Genomic DNA, 20,662 nt, shown 5'->3' with positions numbered 1-20,662 from the left:
CGTGCTGCCCCCTCCCGTGGCCTTTTCTGGAATTGCAGCCTCTAAGTGGTCCAAAGCCAATTTAAATAGTGCCATTTAAATTACTTGCATATCAGGAGCCCAATCAAAGCCTACGACCCACACAGGAACAGTGTATGTCAGAAGCGTTTTCACATTTAAACACTCAGCAGCACCAGCATCTCTTGCGACATTACCTACTTGAATGTTCCGATTTAGATTCATACAAATAGCTAATCTACAAATGCACTGCGAGAAAGGCAATAAATTAGCATGTAATGCTCTTGAAAGTTGATTAAAGCACTCAACATAAACGTCAGACCCCATCTATCCTAGCTGTAATGAGGACAGTCACTGCCAACTGATGAAGCTAGTCTTATGCAACAAAGAAGATAACACAAGTAACAAAAATTTATTAAAATGCGGTTTCACAGACACCTGTAAAATGTTTTTCGATAAAAGCATGGACATGACAAAAATGATTTAATACGTGAAGCAATGGGGCTTGGAAATAGAATTTAGTTTGTAGACTATTCTGTTCCCCATACGTCCAGAAGACGGCGGTAATGCAGCTATGAGTTGTTGGCCAACCGCCGAAGAAGAAAGCCGAAAGTCGATGTGCGCATGCGCTACAAATCTGCGCGAGCCACCTGACGTTGGAGCGGAAGTAAAGGTAAACATGTGGAGATTTAACAGAAGAGGCTTCTGTTGGTGGTGAAGTTTACTAAAATCCATCGGCACACGGCCATGGCGACAGACAATAACAAGGCGTGTTGTCATCGCGTCGTCCTCCATGAACAGGACTTCCACGGACAGCCATATTCAGTGTCCATTCTTAAAGTGGGATACTGTCTTCCTCAAACTGATGGGACGTTTAGAGCCGACTGTACAATCAGCCTAATTACGGGACCCAGGACAATTCTGGTCGATACAGGCGGATCGTGGGACCGAGACTTTCTCCAAATAAAGTTAAAAGAGAAGGATTTAGAATCGGCTGACGTCAGCTTTGTCATAGGCACACACGGACATTCGGACCATGTCGGAAATCTGAACCTTTTCCCTTCGGCCACGACGATTGTGGGGTTCGATGTCAATCAGGGGGACAGGTACCTTCCAAATAAACTGGCGGAGGGACAAGCTTACTCTATCGATGAATACGTAAGTCACTCTGATTCCCACACCTCAGCTACGTTCCAATTTACAAAGAAAAAAACCAAAACTTAATTTCCATATTTTAACCCTTTAAATGTTTGTAATGTAAAGAAACCACAGTTCTGAACGAGAAACCACAACAGTATGTTGCTACATGAATTTGATCAAATTCTCATTCGTTTTACATTGTTTAACCCTTTTAGCGGGATGGTGAGGCAGTGGCATTCATGGGAAAAACTTCCCATGAAAACAAACATGTGAATGTATAAAGAGGGATTGTAAGTTACAAAACAGGCTGAACAAGTAAGGAGTGGCCTCTCTGACTGTCTCATTCCCACAGGTGTCTGTTGTTCCCACGCCTGGTCACACGGGACAGGATGTTAGCGTACAGGTCAAAGGGTTATCAGGTGGAACTGTATTGATCGCGGGGGACCTATTTGAGTGCTGCGAAGACGAGGAAAGCTGGCAGGATCTGAGCATGGACACTGCTTTACAGGAGGTTAACAGACGGAAGGCCCTACAGAGCGCTGACATAATCGTACCAGGACATGGCCTGCCATTCAGAGTCCTCAGGAGCGAATGAGACAACCCTGAAGCTCCTGACTGGCTTCTATAAAAGGAAGCGATAGTTTGGCAACTCTACTTGACATAAATCCTGAGAGATTTTCTGGGAATTTTCTGACATCTAATAAAATGTTTCCTGATGGTTTTGCCAACTTTTACCAACTTTTTCCTCGGTTGAGTCTGATCCTGCTGCTTTCACCGAACTGGGCCAGGTTAATCCATTACAGGCTCCACCAGATTACATCAATCGATGGGATTAGAGCATCCAGCTTCCTTAACGGGAACATCTTCTCTCCACGCTGAAACAGCAAGGAAACACATGTTTATATCATACAACTTATATGATTGACAGTTTCAAGAGGCTGTTGCAGCATAATGCTTTGAAAAATTTCCAGCCTGAAATAAACAATGTAAAATATTAAACCAGAATAAACAAATAAATCACAGGTGCAGCAGCATAACATCGATAATATAGAAACAATTTTGCAAAAAAACTTAAGAAACTTAAAAAAGCTAGCGGTGCTGTATCTAATATTTTACTACTGCTTAATTAACACATTAGAACACTGCAATAGAACAGAAATGGGATGGATATGTAAACACAACAAATACTCTACTACTATAATAAATACTATAATACTACAAGTACTATGTAAATACTTCAGGCAAACGTGTTTGTTTCACGTGTTTGCTGTCAAATCATCACATTTAAATCCTCATGGCTCAAATAAGATTAAGATTAAGATGTACTTTATTCATCCCCGTGGGGAAATTGAATTGTAATAGCAACCTATACAAAGTATAGAAACAGAATAAATAAATACAGTTAAGATTAGAACGTTGTAAGCATATATACAGCATATATTACAAGCATATATATATAATATATACATAATATATACATATTATAAGCATATATATATATATATATAATATATACATAAATATAGAATAAAATATGAATAAAATTACAACATAAACATTACACAGTTATTGTTATTGGCTGGGTTTGGATGAGTTATACAGTCTGATGGCGGACGGCAGAATGACTTCCTGTACCGTTCCTTAGAGCAGCGGTGTTTGTGGACCACTCCAGTTTATTGTCCAGCTGAACACCCAGGAACCTGTAAGATGAGACTATTTCCACATCCTTCCCACTAATGCGGACTGGGGAAGGAGGGGACTTGCTTTTTCTGAAATCCACCACCATCTCCTTCGTCTTGGTCAAATAGATATTTTATAAACAGTACTTTGTGAACAGTATCCACATGTACAAAAATATAAACACAATGTGCCGTTTACTCCAAAATACTCCCAGGTTCAAAGATGTTAAATTCTAAAGTAGCCTATAGGTAATAGCAAAGATATAGCTATTTAGGAAGGAACAAGTTGGTCATTTCTTTCAAGGAAAATAAATAATTCTAAAGTAACACCTTTAAATAACAAACACTGAAAATTTTACATTTTAAAGGCGTATCTTATTTACTGTACGAACGTAAGACAAGTTTTTGCACTTAGATTCAAAAACAGCGGGCCTTTTTCTTCAATCTGTACTTTCTACAAAACCCTTCAGTTTAGACCGACTTGCTATTCAAATTAGAAATGCAAATGCTGAATCCGCCCATGTGTAAATCCTAATTGAGGTGACGGAAGGTAGCATTTTCGGCAGGGACTCAGAGGAGCCCATGTCTGCTCTGACCATCTCTGGGTGCTGCTTTACACCATCGGTGACGACAACGCTCGTCTGTCAAGTTCGCACTTCTGAAGCGAAACTCACCGGAAACGCAATCAATTTGCGTATCACGGACGTAAAAACCACTACATAAGAGCACACAGTTCTCAATATAACTATCTTAGAATACTTTTGCCACCATAACCAAAATTAGCGAGTCGAAAAATTAACATACTTTGGAGGAGTGATCGTCAGAAAACGACTTTTATTTTTGAAGTGACCGGAACCTCCCTACCCGACTTCACGTGGCGCTGACTCTTTGTGCCTTCTTGGGTTGACGCTACTAGAATAAGATTCGGACTCGGGGATCCGGAATAATTTCGAACAAAGCCTGGGCCAGTTGAAACAGACTCCCGGTACCGCTCCAGACTCCATGGCCCGAGCCGAACCCGTGCGGGAGCGGTTGCGTTTATATCGCTCGAGATGCTCCGAGCTCTCCGCAACTGCATAACTACACCCCCGCCGCCGATCCCAGCCCGGGGACAAAGCTATGCTGCTCAGACGGAGAGCCAGGTAACGGTAGCTAGCTAGATGAAGCCATCAGAATAGGGAATAACGATGGGGGGTGGGGGGGTCTGGAATGGAGGTCTTCCAGGAACCCAGCGGGCTCCGGGCGACTGCACTGCAGTGATTGAGGCTGTATCGTTCCTGTGCGTTCTCCGGTCGCCTACATGACGGTCCTTTGTCAATGTATCTGCTGAATGGCGCGATCTATATGATGCCTTTCACGCTGCTTGTGCGGCTCAAAGTGAAAACCATGCGAGCCACTTCTTTCATTATGGCGGAGGTAACTGGGTGGTGCCCACCGATGGTTTATTGATCACGTCCATCTGCCTGCTCCTGTAGGTTTCTGTTTTCCATGCGCGCTTTGCTGACGCGCACTGTGATTCATCTTCTTATTGCAGCCAACTTTGCTGATAAAGTGATCCACCTAAGAGATCTTGGGTTTAAACCAAGGACAGGTCACAAACGCTGCACACGTATCTTGAGCTGTAAAAACCGCTTATTCCTTCGCGCTTATTTATTAAAAGTCCGTCAAAAGCAATATAAATGTGAACAGACGGCTGTTTTTGAATTAAATGAATGATACCGTTTGGTTTTACTCCACTGACCTACATTTCTTAAACCTTTTGGAGATTTATGGGTCTCCACGCTCACTCAATGGGGGTCAGGTCGAAGCCCCTTTTCACACATTAGAAACACAATCCTTACATCATCCACTGTACATGTGCGTATGTGAACACACTTCTGCACCTTTGGGCTCGGTCTAATTAGCCCCTGAAAATCCAATTTGCGGGTCCAAATACAGTAAAGGGAGGAAAGCAACACACCTGTATGAAGAGCTGTATGTGACATTTACAGTAACAAGCTGTCTTCCATTTGAATATCTTTAATGATACTATTGAATATGAGTTGTCTTTCATTTGTGTCTCAATCTCCACATCACACTTCTTGTTTTCATTCTCCCTCCCAGAATGTTAAGATGGCTGGTGCCTGCTCGCCTGGGTCCAGTATGGATGTGGAAGGTGCTGCTCCTGTTTGTGGCCCTCGCCTTTGCTGGCCAGTTGCTTGGGGTCATCTTCAACAAGAGGTACCTTTTTTTGGATGAATACACTTTTGACTTCTGTTGGGCCGTCAAAGCTGTTTGTAGGAGTAGCACTGCATGACCGGAGGCTCAGACGTGCACTACAATTTGTGCCGTTGACATCAGCCGTTTAAAATAACGCGCTCGCAACACTGCACATATCACGCTGCACTGGATGCGACGTCGATGTGTGGTAAAAAAAAATAAATTCCCCTTCCACCATGTAAAATTGTGTCACACTTGGATGGGGGGTTGTGGGCATCTTGTGACAGTATATGCACAAGACAAATGGTCACGTGCACCCCCAACCCTGCAGTCATCGTGTCTCTTTTTATAAAGATCATGTCATTTTTTAATTAATTCATTGTTCAGATTATATAAAATGTATTAAAATGAAGTAAGATAAAAGACTTTTGAGAGGATGTGATTAAAGTTAAAAAAACAACAACAATCCAAAACCGGTTAAGAAAATTGTCTGCTTGTTTAACCCTTAAAAAGTAGCTTATTGGGAAAATATTTGTGTCTCTGCTGTCCAACAGTGTCCATCCAGTGACTCGCTCCATCTTCTCGTCCCCTGATGCTCAGGGGCCCTCCCTGGGCTCCTGTCAACCCCACAACCACATCATGTTCCTCAAGACTCACAAGACCGCCAGCAGCACGGTGCTCAACATGTTGTACCGCTTCGGAGAGGAACACGACCTTCGCTTTGCCCTTCCGCTGGGCTATCAGCTGGGTTATCCGCTACCTTTTAATGCTCACAGGGTCAAAGGTTACCAAGGACCAAACGCTGTGGAGTTCCACATCATGGGAAATCACATGAGATTTTATAAACCAGAGGTGAGTTACTTAGAAGAACAGATTAAAGCGTCACAGAGGATGTGGATGCTCTCTCTCTCTCTCTCTTCTCTCTCTCTCTCTCTCTCTCTCTCTCTCTCTCTCTCTCTCTCTCTCTCTCTCTCTCTCTATATATATATATATATATATATATATATATATAAAAAGAGAGATTTTTTTAACACACACACACCACTTGGTCTAATCAAGCACCTTTAAATATATAGTATTTCAGAGTAAATGTCTTGGAAAGAACTAAAATTCTTACTCTGCAAAGTGATTATTTAAAGTTGTTGCATTTAAAGTTTTATCTTTAAGTGTTCTTAAGTATAGCTCACCCTCCACATTGGACTAAAAATTCAGATAAATAAATTAAATCTCTTGTGATATCCTTGACAGCTGTAGACCCGGCGTCTATATTTATTTATGTAATCTTTATTTAGCCACTTGAACCGTGTTGAAATTGACAATATTCTTCCTTCGTGTGTCCTGGCCACTAAAGCCCCGACAAGTTACCTACACACACCGAGCACCCGTATGTTCAAAGGCGATGCTTTGTATATTTAGGTTAATCCTAATCTGTGGGAAATCTTCTCCTTAATTAATCAAATCCACTTAATCCGCACGCTGTTAAAAATAAATGGCATTTTAAGATACCTTAATTTCAAGGGGATCTAAAGGGCTTTGTTTTCTGTCATGTGAAATGTGGGGGACAAATTTTCCCTTCACAGCGCCCTGAAAACTCGCGAAAAAACAGGGCAACTTCCTGTTTCTAAGTGTTTTTTCCTCATTATTAGGTCGAGAAAGTGATGCCTGCAGACACGTTCTACTTCTCCATCATCAGGGACCCAGTTGCTCTGGCTGAGTCTTCCTTCGCTTATTACAAAGAGGTAGCGCCTGCCTTCCGCAAAACCAAAGGACTGGGGGACTTTGCCGACGACCCGATGAAGTACTACGACCCTCGCCTCCGCAATAACCACTACGCTCGCAACCTGCTGTGGTTCGACTTCGGGATGGATCACAATATTAATTTCTCCGTAGCACTGGCCAAGCACGGGGTGGCCATGATCCGCCAGACGTTCAAGCTGATCCTTGTGTCCGAGTACTTTGACCAGTCGATGATCCTGCTGCGACACGCCCTCTGCTGGCCCCTGGACGCCGTCGTGTCGTTCAGCCTCAATGCTCGGCAGCAGAAGCCCAGTAACACCGGCAGGACGAGCGGGAGTTGGGTGGGCAGAGCAGCTGACATAGCCATTGTGGGAAACAGAGGGGGGATCCCCCAATTCAAGGCGCTGCCCAATATGTCCTTAACAGAGGAGCAGAGGGAGAAACTGCGGCGATGGAATGCCTTAGATTGGTACGTATACAAAGCCTTCAACCAAACTTTCTGGGAAGAAGTTACCAAGTTTGGTCACGCCAAGATGGAGGAGGAGGTGGCTATTCTGAGGACGCGGCGGGAAGAGCTGGCCCGTGTGTGCCTGAAGGATGGCGGGAAGCCCGTCGAGGCTCACCGGATTCGAGACAAGAGCATTCGGCCGTTCCAAAGTGGATTAATTAAGATACTGGGATATGAGCTCCAGCCGGGGCTGGACGCCGTCACCAGAGCCGCCTGTCTCAGAATGATCAGGCCAGAGATCCAGTACAAAGATTTGTTGGACGCTAAACAGTTCCCGCGGGCTCCGGCCGCCCAAGCACAGCCGCCGCAGGGCGCGCCGGAAGCAGGTAAGAGCTCTGTTTTTAGACCAGATTTGTCCAGGACAGGAGAGAGAGTGTTGGGGGGAGATGCTCCTGAGAGAAAGATGCTGGAGCCGCAGAGAGATTGGGACAGAAGCCATTTATTAAGAAACAACCAGACTTTGATGCAGCGTCAAGAAAACAGGAAGTCGAGTCCCACGCTGCTGTGGCGCGTCTCACACTAACTCCTCCTCCTGTAGTTTGAGATATCCAGTCCTTTAGTATGAGTATTTGAATATGTATACTAATAATTTTCAAAGCTGAGCCAAGTGTAATTTACACTTACATGAGGATAAAAAGGTCTTTGTCTGGGCCCTTCTACATGTTTTTCTTTTTTTATTAATATTTTCTTACAACAATTTTACCTGACTCATATGGACCTGAGCCCTCTGTATGCCTGGGGTGACGTTATGGTTGCATTGCTGCGTACTTGTTCTCAAAAGAAAGCAAGCATAAGGTATTGTTGATGCTCACAGACTGTATTTCTGGCAACGGACACAGAAAAGCCTGCTTTCGCCACCTCCTCAGGTCCAATTTTGAAGGCTCCCTGAGTAGATTTAGAATGAGATGGCAGAATGCAATTAACTGAAGGTCCTTATCCCACATCTGAGTGTATATGAGGATCTTAACACCCTGACAGTGTGGAAGAAAAAGCCCTCCTGATTAGATTAGCTTTGGCTCTGTCTTTTCTGGGTTGTTGAAGGAAGTGGCTAACTTCCCCTTCTGTTGACAAATAGTTATTATAGTCTTTATTAGTTTGTTTGATTCTAAACATTTTTGCTCCTTAAATGGTGACTGACTTTCGCTGGATTCAATGCATGAAGATGTTCTTTTTTTTTAATGTCCTACATTTTCATGTGAAATGGTGCAATATTTTGATAACTGGTGACTCTGTTAGGTTCTCATGGAAACTACAAGAAAATACTGCAGAAAACTTTTGTTTGGATTGCTGGTGAAATAGCAACATTGGAAGTGTGATCAATGAAAGAAAGAGATGGCAAAGCAAAACTCAAATAATGTAGACACAAGTTAAATTTGCTCGCCAGTTATTCTCATTGTCTAATGTTAAAAATTCAGTTGTATATATCTGTACTAATACTGTGCAGTAAAACACTGTGTTTTGAAGGAGGGAGCTTTAGAATTGTTATAATTGTGTTTACTTCACAAGCTATTTACGTTATAGGACGTTACATTCATTCATCAGATTTAAGAGTAGTGTCATTTAAAACACTCTCGATGTCTTTTATTTCCCTGACCAACACTAAATTAGGTTTCTCTTTTATCTTAGATGCAACTCACAGACACTTTCAGTTTACTTTGGCGACCGAACTTAAAAGGACCTTTTTGAAAAGGAGTCCGCAGCTCTTGATGGAAAGGTATCACTTTAGGTTTTCACACTAAATGGGTTGTTTTAAAACTTTCACTGCTTTAAGGAACGGTACAAAAACACTGTCCAAGCTGGAGAAAAACAAGTTTTACAGAATTTAAGAATCTGACATATTGACCTGTACAGTAACTACTTACACAGTATAACTGTGTGAAAATATTTTATACTCTTATTCAGACATTAGGATCATACTAGAAATTGGGATGATTATGTATAATTTAACATTATATCGTCATCAATTTTTTTTTTTTTTTTTTAAAGTCACTTTTGGTTTTGCCATAAATTGCTTGTGTTTAGTTTTCAAATATTAAACAGATCATCAGTTCAGGACATTAATTACTCAGGTAATAGTAGGTGATTTCATACGTAACCGTATCTTTAATCCTTTTCTTTCTACTTTACTTTTGATATTTTATGCCATTAACTACTTTAAAAACAATATGTAATGGAAAATTAACATTAATTATTGTTTTACCATGGTATAAATGGTACGGCGACAGGCTATCATTTATTTCAGCTTATCATTTATTGTTCTTCATGACAGACTCATGGTTACGACCATTTTGACACTACAAGCCTAAACTGTCACCAGCACAACCAAATTGTGATCCCGAGTAGTCATTTAAAATTCTTTACAGTTTTTTTGAGCTGCCTGTGAATCTCCCAAACCAACGTCTTGAACAAGAACGTCATCATGTTGCTCCGTTGTTGCCCGAGGTGATGAGAATAACTGAAATGCAGTTGGTTGTTAAGGTTGAGAAAGCATAGGTTTATACGCCGTGTATACACATTATTCTCTCCTTATAATTCTGGTTCATGAAAAGATTATTTCTGTTGATAGGTACTAAAAAAGAAAGAAAACATTGTGGTTAACTTACATGTCTCATATTGTCATGGTCTAATTATTTTTGCTGTCATTGTTATGAAGAATAATATATACATTTTTGTATGGTACTGCAGCTTATTTTAGCTTGTTGCTAGTATTACATGTGTTACATAAATACATGTTTCCTTGGGTGTAAGAATGTAAGAATAAATGTTGCGCCTGGGACTCAAGCTCGGAAGAATCTCTGGTACACAGCGTTCGTTACATTTGAGCCACCTTCACATTTTTTCCACCATCTTAGCAAAGCTGGACTGCAGGGCGTATTTTCATGTTCAGTGTTCGTAAGATAATTCAAATTTTGATGGGTCAGGCAGAAAACAACCTTGGAACATACTTGAAATTAATTTTGTTGAAATGTGGATTAGATCATTTTGTGGACCTCCAGTGGACAATTTATTTCTTGTATAAAATAAAAGTTCTAAACATGAGTTGTGTTTTTATTTATTTTGTTGGTTTGTGTTCTAAAGACACTGGGGGGATACTGGTGACACAGCAGCTGGACAAATATTCGTCTAGATTTGTGTTTAAATGTGTCAAGTATAGATCTGAGAAGTGATGGAAAATTCTCTACTTGTGGGATTCAGTAGTCGTGGGCTCTTTCTCAAAAATGAAAAATGGAATGTTATGACTTGACCAAGAAAATTGAAACAGCAGAAAAGACTTATTAACTAGGAAACATGAAGGTTTCTATGAATGTAAAAGAATATCTTCTGAGTATCCTCCCTGCACGCACTGTCTTGTATTTCTATAAAACCTGCATTCGTAACACTTTAAATGATTTTATCTTCATTCATCGTTCAGTCTTGCTGCGGGTCTAACTTTGATCTTCCTGTTTGCGCGCGGCAGATCCGCGTGGGGGATCACTTCTACTTCCTGTTTGCCTGTCACCTGTGAACGGAAGAGAAGTAAAAGTGCAGTATCGTTCAAAGGAAAGTCACTTTCGAGTTATCATTTACACATAGAAACAATATAGTTGTACTGTGTGTTTGCACCTGTCGCAAACGACTGACGCAATCATAGAGTTGTTTTTTTATTTTTTTTTACACATTACACATTGCAGATGGTAACGGCATATGTGAGTAATGGAACTGCCATGCGATTATTTCATGTATTTCCCCTCCGCTCCGGTATCGAGTTTATCAGACCTGGAGGAATATGCAAGTCTACCCCGACGGGACCATCTTTATCTCGGAGAGACTGTTCAGTTTCTGTTGGTGCTGCGGTTCCGGAAACAGCCGGATGGTGCTGACCGCCACGGACCGTTGAAGGACCTCGCGACTTCTCTTTCCGCTCAGGCGAGCGCGTGCATCGCCGAGGGTCGTTGTCAGGGAGACCCCCGGAGCCGCGAGGATGACGGCGCGGGAGATCCGGCCGGTCACGGCGAACCCGGGACGTGGAACCTGGCCGCTGGTGCAGGAGACAGCGGGAGCCCCTTCAGAGAGTGCGGGGTGGCGCTGGTTCACAGCTCGGCACCGGACAGGCGCCAGAACCGCAACGAGCTGCTCAAGGTAGGAAAGATAAAATAAGTATATTCGAAAAGGCACGTGAGAGCCATGGATGCCGTGTGCCCCCAAAGATTTTAAACCGGCTTGAATTTGTTTCAAGTTTTCCTGGAAATACTCTCATTCATCCGTTCACGCGTTTATGTGTGTGTCGCACGCATCTTGGCCTGGTTTGACTGTTAAAATAATGTGAAAGCGATCCAGAAATAGTGAGAATACCGAGTGAAACTCATATTTTGTGCACGCCTTACACGCAGGTGCAGTAATTATACAGATGTTGCATTTCTAAAGCTGCGTGGGTCAGTGGGGTCAGAGGTCAGCAGGTCAGAGTGCAGCTATGGGGACAGGGATACCTGTAGGTAGATACAGAATGGGGGAGTTAGAAAAGCACAAAAAACCTTGCAGGAATAAAATGTAAATGACATCACCACAACACTGACCTACAGAATAAGTAAGGAAATTACTGTTGTAAAGAAATTATTGCTTTTTCATAAATGTTTTTTTTTTTTACAACTGGACCCTTGCGTGGGCCCTCAGGTGAGCTGGTTGTGTCCAGTTTTCCTATTTGCTCCTCGAAGCAGTGAGAACCTACAATTATGCGCAAGAGATTTATTTTTCCACTAAAATGCTCAGTAAACCAATAAGAAATATTTATGATATGCATTGTCTAAAGAAGTAGCGACAGCTACGCACATGTTATATAATAGAGGTGGTTCACAGGTTCTGAGTGTCTTGATTAATGACGCCTTCACTTTCGAGAACTACGTAGAGAAACCTGTCAAGAATCTGAAGGTAAAGCTCACTTCTATTTTAAAAACAGGGTTTTCTTCTCATACAACAACAAGTCTTGTTTCTGTAACTTATTTTTTGGGAAAATCTGCAGTAGAGTAAAGGGTTAGAGATTATTTATGAGCTTTACTGACATGATGTGTTTGTATCTGTTGTGTTTACATAGAGGAACTCATAGAGGAACTCATAGGGGAACGCTGTACCTCCTTCCCCACTTGGGTTCAGTGTAGAAAATCAACATAATAGTCCCACAACACACACACACACACACACCAAACACTCTGAGTCGGCGGAGAAAATGCATCCTGATGGATTTGGGCAATACGCTGTCTACTGTGTTGTGGAAGATTTTGCTCAAATAGCACTCTAGATGCTTTTAAAGTGAAACAACCACAAAACACTGATCGGGAAGTAAGTTTATATGGAGACAGCAAAACTCCAGTACAGGTGTACATCAGAAAAATGCCTCTCTGTAGGGAAAATTCTGACAGCGTACGTATATAACACACTGAGCTCTTCTAAAATGGTGACATCCCCAGCCTGAGCAGGGAACTATTCTTGTCCAGCTGCCAACATGTAGTGTCCGTTTTCAGATGCCTTTACAGGCGCCAAACTCCTGCTGACCATTGCATTTTTGCCAGTAACTGAGCCTCATCAAGCGTCTTTCCAAAATAGCCAGGCACGTGTTGTCTATATGATAAACTCCACATAGTCCTGAAAGTCGGAGGATTTCCATGTGATTTGCCATCTACTGTATCTCCATTTGTAGCTTAATTGCACGGGGAGGTGCTGAACTCTCTGCTCACATCATTTGTCTCTTTCTCGGGAGAGAATCCGATAATCTCTCTGCACTCGTTGCATCGAAGATGCTGCAGAAAGACTGGAAACGGAATTCATTTTATGATGTGCTTTAGGATCAAAATGGCGGGTTCCATAATCTGTTAAATTACATTGTTTTCTTTTTATTTGTTTTGCTTGTGTTTTAATGGTGTCAGTTTGTGACTGATATTGCCATGGCTCCCTTGAAAAAGAGGTTTTTAATCTCAAGTAGGTTCTTGCAGTTAAAAGTTTCTATCGGCAATTATTTGTTTTAAAAAAAACAATCGTTCACTTGTGGGAGATCATTCCTCAAATATTGTCAGCAGCTTATCTCATGTGAGGTCCTCAGGTCACCGTGGCCTCCTCCTGTTCATCGGGGCAACAGGAAACATGCACGAAGTGTATGTTCACACACCGAATTTACCCAAAGTGTTCCAACCAATCAGAGGGCAGGATTGGGATTCTGAACCAATTAGGGGAGGGGACAATTTATAAAGATTTCTTGAGGTTTGTTATTTTCCCAAAGACATCCCAACATCCCTGTTCCCTCATGCTGTCAGGGAACTCTCAAATATGACATCTTATTGGGCTTCACTCCAGGAATCACTCCAATATAATCATTTTTATTTCCACAAATTCAGATCATTGTTGTTTCTATGATTGACCTGCGTGTTTACAGGCTCCTCTGGTGTTGGACGATCAGCTGATTTTCTGCCTCACTGTCTCTTTGGACAAGCTGCCAGCCAGCACACTCAAAGCCAAGGTCAGAAACATCTAGCTTCATAGAATTATCTTAAATGTCCGGGATTTGTCGCATGTTCTCTGCATGTCCAAGTACTCTGGCTTCCTCCCACAATTCAGACGACCGAGTGATGAGAGAATTAGTGATTCTAAACTGGCGCTGGAGTGTGAGTGGTTTTCTTATGTTAGCCCCTGGGATGACCCGGGGACTGGTCCTGGACAATAGGGGACAACAGGGACAGGCTTCAAGCCGCCACCCTGTTAAAGGGGATAAAGCTGAAGAAGATGGGTGGATTTACACCAGGCAATTCCTAAACAGCGCTTGTGTCCCTTCCTGTTCTATCAGATCACAGCGACCGTGTGGAGGCAGGAGGTGGAGGATGATGACGTGAAAGAACATGGTTACACAACTCTTCTTCAACTCAGAAGCCCGACACACATCTTCAGACAAGACCTCAGCACCTTTAAGACACAGGGTACACACACACACACACACACACACGTATATAATCCTTCATAATCAGGACTGTTTTTCCTCTTCTTAGCTGGGGCGGAGTTCTCATTCTGGGAAAACTGTTTATAGTAGTCATAACAAATTGTTGGCAGGGTAGGAGCGGAACAGCACGTTTACCCTAGTGTGGAGACACAGCATTTATTGGAATTCTACACACGTGCAAGCAACATGGACAAACACAAGACACACACACGATGAGTATCGTGGGATTAAACTCTACATGTCCTCATAACTTGGGAATTTAAATGGCAACCAAGTTGTTTCATGTGGAAACTGAAGCTGAGATGTGTTCAATAAATTCCCCAAGGAGGCTGAAGTCCAACTGATTCCTTTAAATCTCCACAACTCCAGGCATGAATGGATTGCTGTTTGTTTCTGAAGCCAGTAGATGTCTTTTCCCATGTTTTGTCAGCTAACGTAGTTCTAGTCTGCCTTTAAGATCTATTTTGACATTGAATACAGACACTCAGGTGTGGACCAATCTTAAGGCTGCATGGCTTTAATAGAATACAACATAGAAATAGACATAGAAATTAATGACACAATTAATTAGACACAACATAGAAATTAATGTAATTGATTTTTCTAACGTAAGCAGAGGTGAGTTTTCCAGCTTTTTACCACTGTTTGTGTTGTGGTTCCCAGTCAGCACAATCCTGAATGTTGTTGCCCCTCCAAGTGTCCAGTGCCAACAGATTACTGTCTCTGGAAAACATCTGATTCTCCTCAAAGGTTGTCTCACACACACACACACACACACACACACACACACACACTGAACTGCAGGCAATCATCTGGACATCCTGATTATGAATGTATGAAGAAACAAATGAATTATTGATGCTTACTGTCGGGTAATTAATGTCACTGATGTAGTCAGGGGTTATTTAAATATTTGCTGTCATGCATTTTTAAAAAATTAATCATCGCATTAAAATGAAATATTAAGCTTCAAAAGAGTATCAAAATGCTGCATAATTATTCAAAAATCTCTATTTGAACCATATTAAAACCGACGTTGCAGACAGATACAGTTGATGTGCTGTAGCTCATGTCTTTTTTAGTCACACATCTTTTTCACGCCTTTCACTTAGTTTTGAACTGCAGCTCTCAGGAGGTTTGTGTCAGAGACACGAAGATCATTCCCAACTATAACTCATCATTCCTGCCAATGATGCCTGATGGCTCCGTCCTCATTGTTGATAATGTTTGGTAAGTAGCTATGCAGCCACTGCGATGCCTGATGTGGTGCAATAAAGCATTTTCTTCTCAAAGGTGATGCATTAAAGCAGGAATAATCATCAGCTTGCCACTGTCACTATGGGGGGGGGGTTCCAGGGCCCGGGTGAGGTAAACGGCACCTGTCGTGTTGTGATACTAAATTACCGAACAACATGATGGTGGATGCTATGAACGAGAGGAAGTGGCGTCTGCCAGGCTAACGCTCCTCTTCTGGGTTCTGCCTCTCATCCTGCTCCAGGTTTAGTCAGTCAGTGGGGGGTTAACCTCAAGGCCCACCCAGGAGTTTCTCAGGGCCGATCTCAGTACCTCCTCTGGTGGAGGGACTCAGTTAGGCCCCCATAAAAGTTCCTGTTAATGGCCATGGCCAGGTTCCTGCTGTGGAGACACACACCAACTGCCCTGAAGTTTCTGCAGTGGAAACACACCTAATGTATATTCTAAAAATACATTCCCATGGAAGCACCACATTATTTCATCCATCCATCCATCCATCCATCCACCCATCCATCCATCCATCCATCCATCCATCCATCCATCCACCCATCCATCCATCCATCAGCGAGTTGGGCTTTTTGAGAAGTTGTTGGGTCCTGGTCCAGCGGATGAGTTTATTGACCGCCTATTAACGCATTAAAATGTTTTCTCGTCCCTCTTAGCCACAAAACAGCGGAGGTCACCATGGCTACATTTTATCGCATAAAAAGTGAGGCATCACCTTTACCAAGTGTGCTAAGTGCCCTGGAGGAGCAGAACTTCCTGTTCCAGCTACAGCTCCAAGACCAAGGAGAAGAAGACTCTAGTGTGGTAAGAAGATGATATCTTTGTCTTGCTCCACTTGGTCACTGTCACAATCGCCACATTTGCATGTTTTTTCCCCACAATCTGATAATTAAGAATTATTTCAATTGGAAATTCCAAAATAAAAGTGACTTTTGCTGCAGAAGGACCCTCAACGGATAATTTTGTGCCCCTTTGATCAGGTTAGCTTCATCAGCATAAGACCATTAAAATCTTTGACTTTATTTTTCATTTGACTTTGAAGGGGGCTTTTTGGCGCATTTTGAAGAATCCAAATAGTATGTCCTGAGTATGTCCAAATATATGTCCTGTGTCCATATTTGTAGGGTATGGAAATCCCATTGGTAGCTGTCATACAGTGGTACGCCCCAACTTTGCCTTGTACAAGGTAACGTCCTCTGTTTAAACATTCCTAATTTAGATGCTACTTACAATAAATAGTTTATTGTATTTGTTTACCAGCTGTCATACGATGGTACACAATAGTCTTCATAATAGTCATCATCAGTAGCCTTCAAGGTTAATAAATAGAACCTAACGTGCCGATTTGCTTTCCGTTCAGGTACATCCGCGCGTTTTACGTGCTGCCCAGCATTTGCTTGGATCGTCCTGGTCTGATTATGACGGCTTCCTGCTCCAGTGTTGTCAGGCCTCTGGAACAGTTCCGGGTTAAATACACACTGCGGAACAACTTGGAGGATTTCCTGGCTGTCCATCTTATCTGGAATACTGAGGGTGAGTCGAACGTTTAGACATACTAAACTTAGACATGCTTTGTCGTACACGTTAACTAATGTAATAAAATCAGCCCAGAGAGGACGAAAGCAGGATCCGAGGATGGCTGTAGTGGTGTGCCAGTCGCCCTCCAATCACCTGGGCTGGTGTAGGAAAGGATCCATGCTTTCCTTCACGGTGGTCTTCCAGATCCTCAGGACTGGACTCTTTGAGGTACCACAGAAAATAATGTGGTTTCACTGTGCTCCATCTCTGTAAGCTAGTGTTATTCTCATGTAAGGATATGTAAATAAACACTGGTGGTGTACAAGACAGAACAAACATGTAGCACAAAGCTGGAAATGCATTTTCAACGTGTCTATTTCTGTCTTTCCACTGCAGTTAAGCAAGAACATGAAACTGAAACTCCAGTTCAATGCATCCCCGTTCTCTTCTCCCACGACGGGCGTCTTACCAGTGAGGAACTATCCGTTATTGTCTAACTCTACAATCCAAGGACAGCAGGAAATGCACAATCTTGGCAGATCTCACACCTTTTCGCACCAGAAAGAAAAGCCACTCTATACCAGGTAGGAGAGACCAGGGTGACGGCGTAGGTTGCACCTTTACTCATTTTGGAGCTGCAGCAAGAGGAGAGATTGACAGAGGACAAGGTCCACTGACGTTTGAACACATTTGCTGAAAACAAAATTCAGCTGGACATTTTCCAGAGCATTTTCCAGGCAAACACGTGAGCAGGTGTTGTTTTTACCTGGGTAAATAAATTCATGGTAATAAAATGTGCAGTGGAAAGGGGCCATTCACAAAGATAGCAGAGATTACCTTTTAATAAATAACCCTTCAGGCACTTCTTCACAACAACGTTGCTGCTGTCGGGCTGTAAAAGTTGGATGTGTGCACGCGTTCGGTACTGACTCAACTGAATCGAGGCTACAGGTTCAAACTAAACTTTATACATTGATGAAAGCGTATCTTCACTATAGACTTTGTTAGTATCTAAATATTTGTTACTCTACACTTTTGGTATTCTATTGTGTTTCCTTGTCTTTTATTTTAGGTTGTATCAGCGATTTTAAACAAAAAGCATAACGTTCTCTAATGAAAACACAGCCGTCTGATCCCCTTCAGACATGCTGAGAACCCCCAGTCCTGCCCTCTAAATGGGTGGACAACTTAATTTTGGGGAGCGGGTGGGTTGGTAACAGTGTGCGATGTTTGTCTGGGCCTTTATGGACAGTTGGTGGCCACAGTTGTCCTCTCGTAAGAAGCTGCTGACAATTGCTAAGGACAGATCTGCTGTACGTGAGTAATTATGAGTTTGCACAGAATCGCTGATGCAACTTTTAATCATATAAATGGTTTCTTTCTTTTGAGGCATGTACATAATCTGATCACTGCTTCTAGTTAGTTCCTGTATTGTGATCAACAATAGTGAATTACGTAAGTTGAATACATATCATGAGTTACATTGAGTGACACATGATATTTTTATGTTGTATCAGGACCAGCAGTGAGGCAGCGTATCCGTCCATCATGTCCCCTGGAGGAGCCCCAGAGAACAGAATGCCAGAGCCACAATTTACCTCTACCGCTGCTTTACTAGGCAAAGTAGCCAAAAGAGAATGTAAAGTGTTAGTTCTGAAAACAATCTCAGGGGCTCACAAGAGGTAAGAAAACATTACAAAAAGTAATAGGGTGGTTGTTTTTTTTTACGTTTAGCATAGAAATCATAACTTGCTACTGCTGCAAATTGATGTTTTCCTCCACGTTCTGGGTCAGAATGGGTGTGGAGTTCCCTCCTCAAGGCTAGCCTAACAAAACCGTCTGGCCCCGCCCCTTTACCAGCTTGAAATGTAATTGTTTCATAACCCCACTCCTGCCCTCTGATTGGTTGGAACATTTCAGGGAGTGCGCAGGTTTAGGAGCGTTTTCGGACAGTAGGGGGCCAACGGGGATCAGAGTTATAAATGTCCTCTCATGACATCTGGCTAACAATTTGCGAGAAAAATCTCCTTAAGTCAACAATTGCTTGTTTTCGGGTTTTTTTGCCAAAATAATTAATTATGTATAAAGAGGTGCATAGCTTGGCGGGAAAATGCTAGCGCAATCGCACGATCACGTCGGTGAGCTGGCGGCATTGCAGTCGTTTCAGCTTATAATAATAATAATAAACACCTCCGCTGACATCCCAAAAACAGTGAGTGAGATCTCCTACTGGTTTAATCAACCCGATGTGTCGGACTAGACCAGGGGTCGGCAACCCAACATGTTGGAAGAGCCATATTGGACCATAAAAACAAGATACAAATCTGCCTGGAGCCGCAAAAAATTAAAAGCCTTATATAGGGCTTATAATAAAGGCAACACATGCTGTAAGTGTCTATATTAGCCATTTTAGCTTACTATCAATATGAGAAGTAGGCTACAAATACATAATGAGCGTTCATGATGAAATGTTTATTTTCCCTGCAGCATCTTGCAGAGAATGACGCTCCACGTGGCCGCTCTGCTGTACGATGGCGCTTTAAGTTTAACTTCCATTATAATAAGATGTTGAAATTAAATATTTATTATACACAGCATGTATACAGCATTGGAAAACTTATAGAATAGAATATTTGTGACGTTTTTCCTCCTACAGAAATTATATTAAAACAATTTCCATTTTCATATTTTTGAAAAAGCTCCATGGAGCCACTAGGGCGGCGCCAAAGAGCCGCATGTGGCTCCAGAGCCGCGGGTTGCCGACCCCTGGACTAGACGTTGGGGTGGGCGGAGAGGGAGCTAGCAGCATTCTCCAGATCGGTATCTTCCATCTCCTTCCAAATTGTCGAAGATGCAGCGAAAACCACACAAATACGATTCTACTGTTGAGTTGTAGTTAATCTACACAGTTAATAGGTAGCGGTAGCTTGACAGTAGCTAAATCTCTCTTCTTCCTACAGATAAACTGGAGTGAAAAGATTTCATATCGACTGTTTTGTTGAAGTTAAAGCTGCAGCTACAGTCAACAACAGTGGTTTAGCATTTCAATGACGTCAAAGCTCAACACCTGTTGGGTTTTTTATTATCAGACTTTGCTGCCCTTCGCTGGTCGCCTGTGACCTTTGGGAAATAAGAATTGTATCCTTATAAAATCAGTATCTTTCCTCTTTTTAATTCTTCCAACTCTCCTTCGCTTCACTTGTCTCTGTCTATTGTTGCTGTCTCATTTGTTTTATGGATTATTGTTATTATTAATATTATTTGTATTTTTCCTATTTAACACTTTGGCAGCTCTTTTTTAAAAGTAATTTGAAAGCACGGACCACTTGAGATGCATTATCTTTTTAGGGTTTTTTAAGGGTTCCTAAATTAAATACTAAATAGCTCCGTGCTACAGATTCTGTTGTGCATTTCAATCCAAATGTGACGGGATTTCCTGAAACTCTCTGATGTACTTGATAAAATAATATTTGGTTCATTTGCTCAAAGGACCACATCACCCCTGTCCTTATTTCAGCATACTTTTCTTGAATTACGTATTAATGTATTATGACATGAGATGATGTAATAAAACTGGATTATGATCAATATTATCTATGTTTAATATGATTTCAGTTCTCTTTTATTTTGATGCGATGGTGTTTTTAATATAAAATCACCCATTTT

General features: G+C 42.1%; 3 protein-coding genes and 1 long non-coding RNA gene across 5 annotated transcripts; 3 read left to right on the top strand and 1 right to left on the bottom strand.

Annotated features, from left to right (window-relative positions):
• The first annotated feature begins 622 nt into the window (after nucleotides 1–622).
• On the top strand, nucleotides 623–1,865 carry mblac1 (metallo-beta-lactamase domain containing 1). Its single transcript, XM_057026280.1, has 2 exons — nucleotides 623–1,155; nucleotides 1,490–1,865. Exons 1-2 carry the CDS (start codon nucleotides 745–747, stop codon nucleotides 1,730–1,732), a joined length of 654 nt encoding a protein of 217 aa, XP_056882260.1. The 5' UTR covers nucleotides 623–744; the 3' UTR covers nucleotides 1,733–1,865.
• Nucleotides 1,866–3,715: 1,850 nt separating this feature from the next.
• Nucleotides 3,716–10,299, top strand: gal3st4 (galactose-3-O-sulfotransferase 4). 2 transcript variants are annotated; one of them, XM_057026275.1, is made up of 5 exons: nucleotides 3,716–3,958; nucleotides 4,920–5,036; nucleotides 5,570–5,867; nucleotides 6,662–7,586; nucleotides 8,887–10,299. In XM_057026275.1, exons 1-5 carry the CDS (start codon nucleotides 3,936–3,938, stop codon nucleotides 8,997–8,999), a joined length of 1,476 nt encoding a protein of 491 aa, XP_056882255.1. In that variant the 5' UTR covers nucleotides 3,716–3,935; the 3' UTR covers nucleotides 9,000–10,299. The 2 variants fall into 2 exon arrangements, with proteins under 2 accessions (XP_056882255.1, XP_056882254.1); XM_057026274.1 differs by having other exon boundaries at nucleotides 3,717–3,958; nucleotides 6,662–10,299.
• Nucleotides 10,297–11,236, bottom strand: LOC130522196 (uncharacterized). The gene is made up of 2 exons (XR_008949570.1): nucleotides 11,017–11,236; nucleotides 10,297–10,759 (listed from the first exon to the last, which is right to left on the bottom strand). It is a non-coding gene; the product is annotated as an uncharacterized LOC130522196 (long non-coding RNA).
• trappc14 (trafficking protein particle complex subunit 14) lies at nucleotides 10,743–20,586 on the top strand. The gene is made up of 12 exons (XM_057026273.1): nucleotides 10,743–11,379; nucleotides 13,661–13,744; nucleotides 14,069–14,198; nucleotides 14,882–14,968; nucleotides 15,331–15,448; nucleotides 16,135–16,282; nucleotides 16,603–16,664; nucleotides 16,839–17,011; nucleotides 17,085–17,224; nucleotides 17,393–17,580; nucleotides 18,514–18,678; nucleotides 19,957–20,586. Exons 1-12 carry the CDS (start codon nucleotides 10,954–10,956, stop codon nucleotides 19,958–19,960), a joined length of 1,725 nt encoding a protein of 574 aa, XP_056882253.1. The 5' UTR covers nucleotides 10,743–10,953; the 3' UTR covers nucleotides 19,961–20,586.
• Nucleotides 20,587–20,662: the final 76 nt, after the last annotated feature.

The sequence above is a fragment of the Takifugu flavidus genome, chromosome 3 (assembly GCF_003711565.1).
Source record: "Takifugu flavidus isolate HTHZ2018 chromosome 3, ASM371156v2, whole genome shotgun sequence".
NCBI classification, from domain to species: Eukaryota; Metazoa; Chordata; class Actinopteri; order Tetraodontiformes; family Tetraodontidae; genus Takifugu; species Takifugu flavidus.
This window is presented reverse-complemented; position numbering and strand designations above follow the sequence as displayed.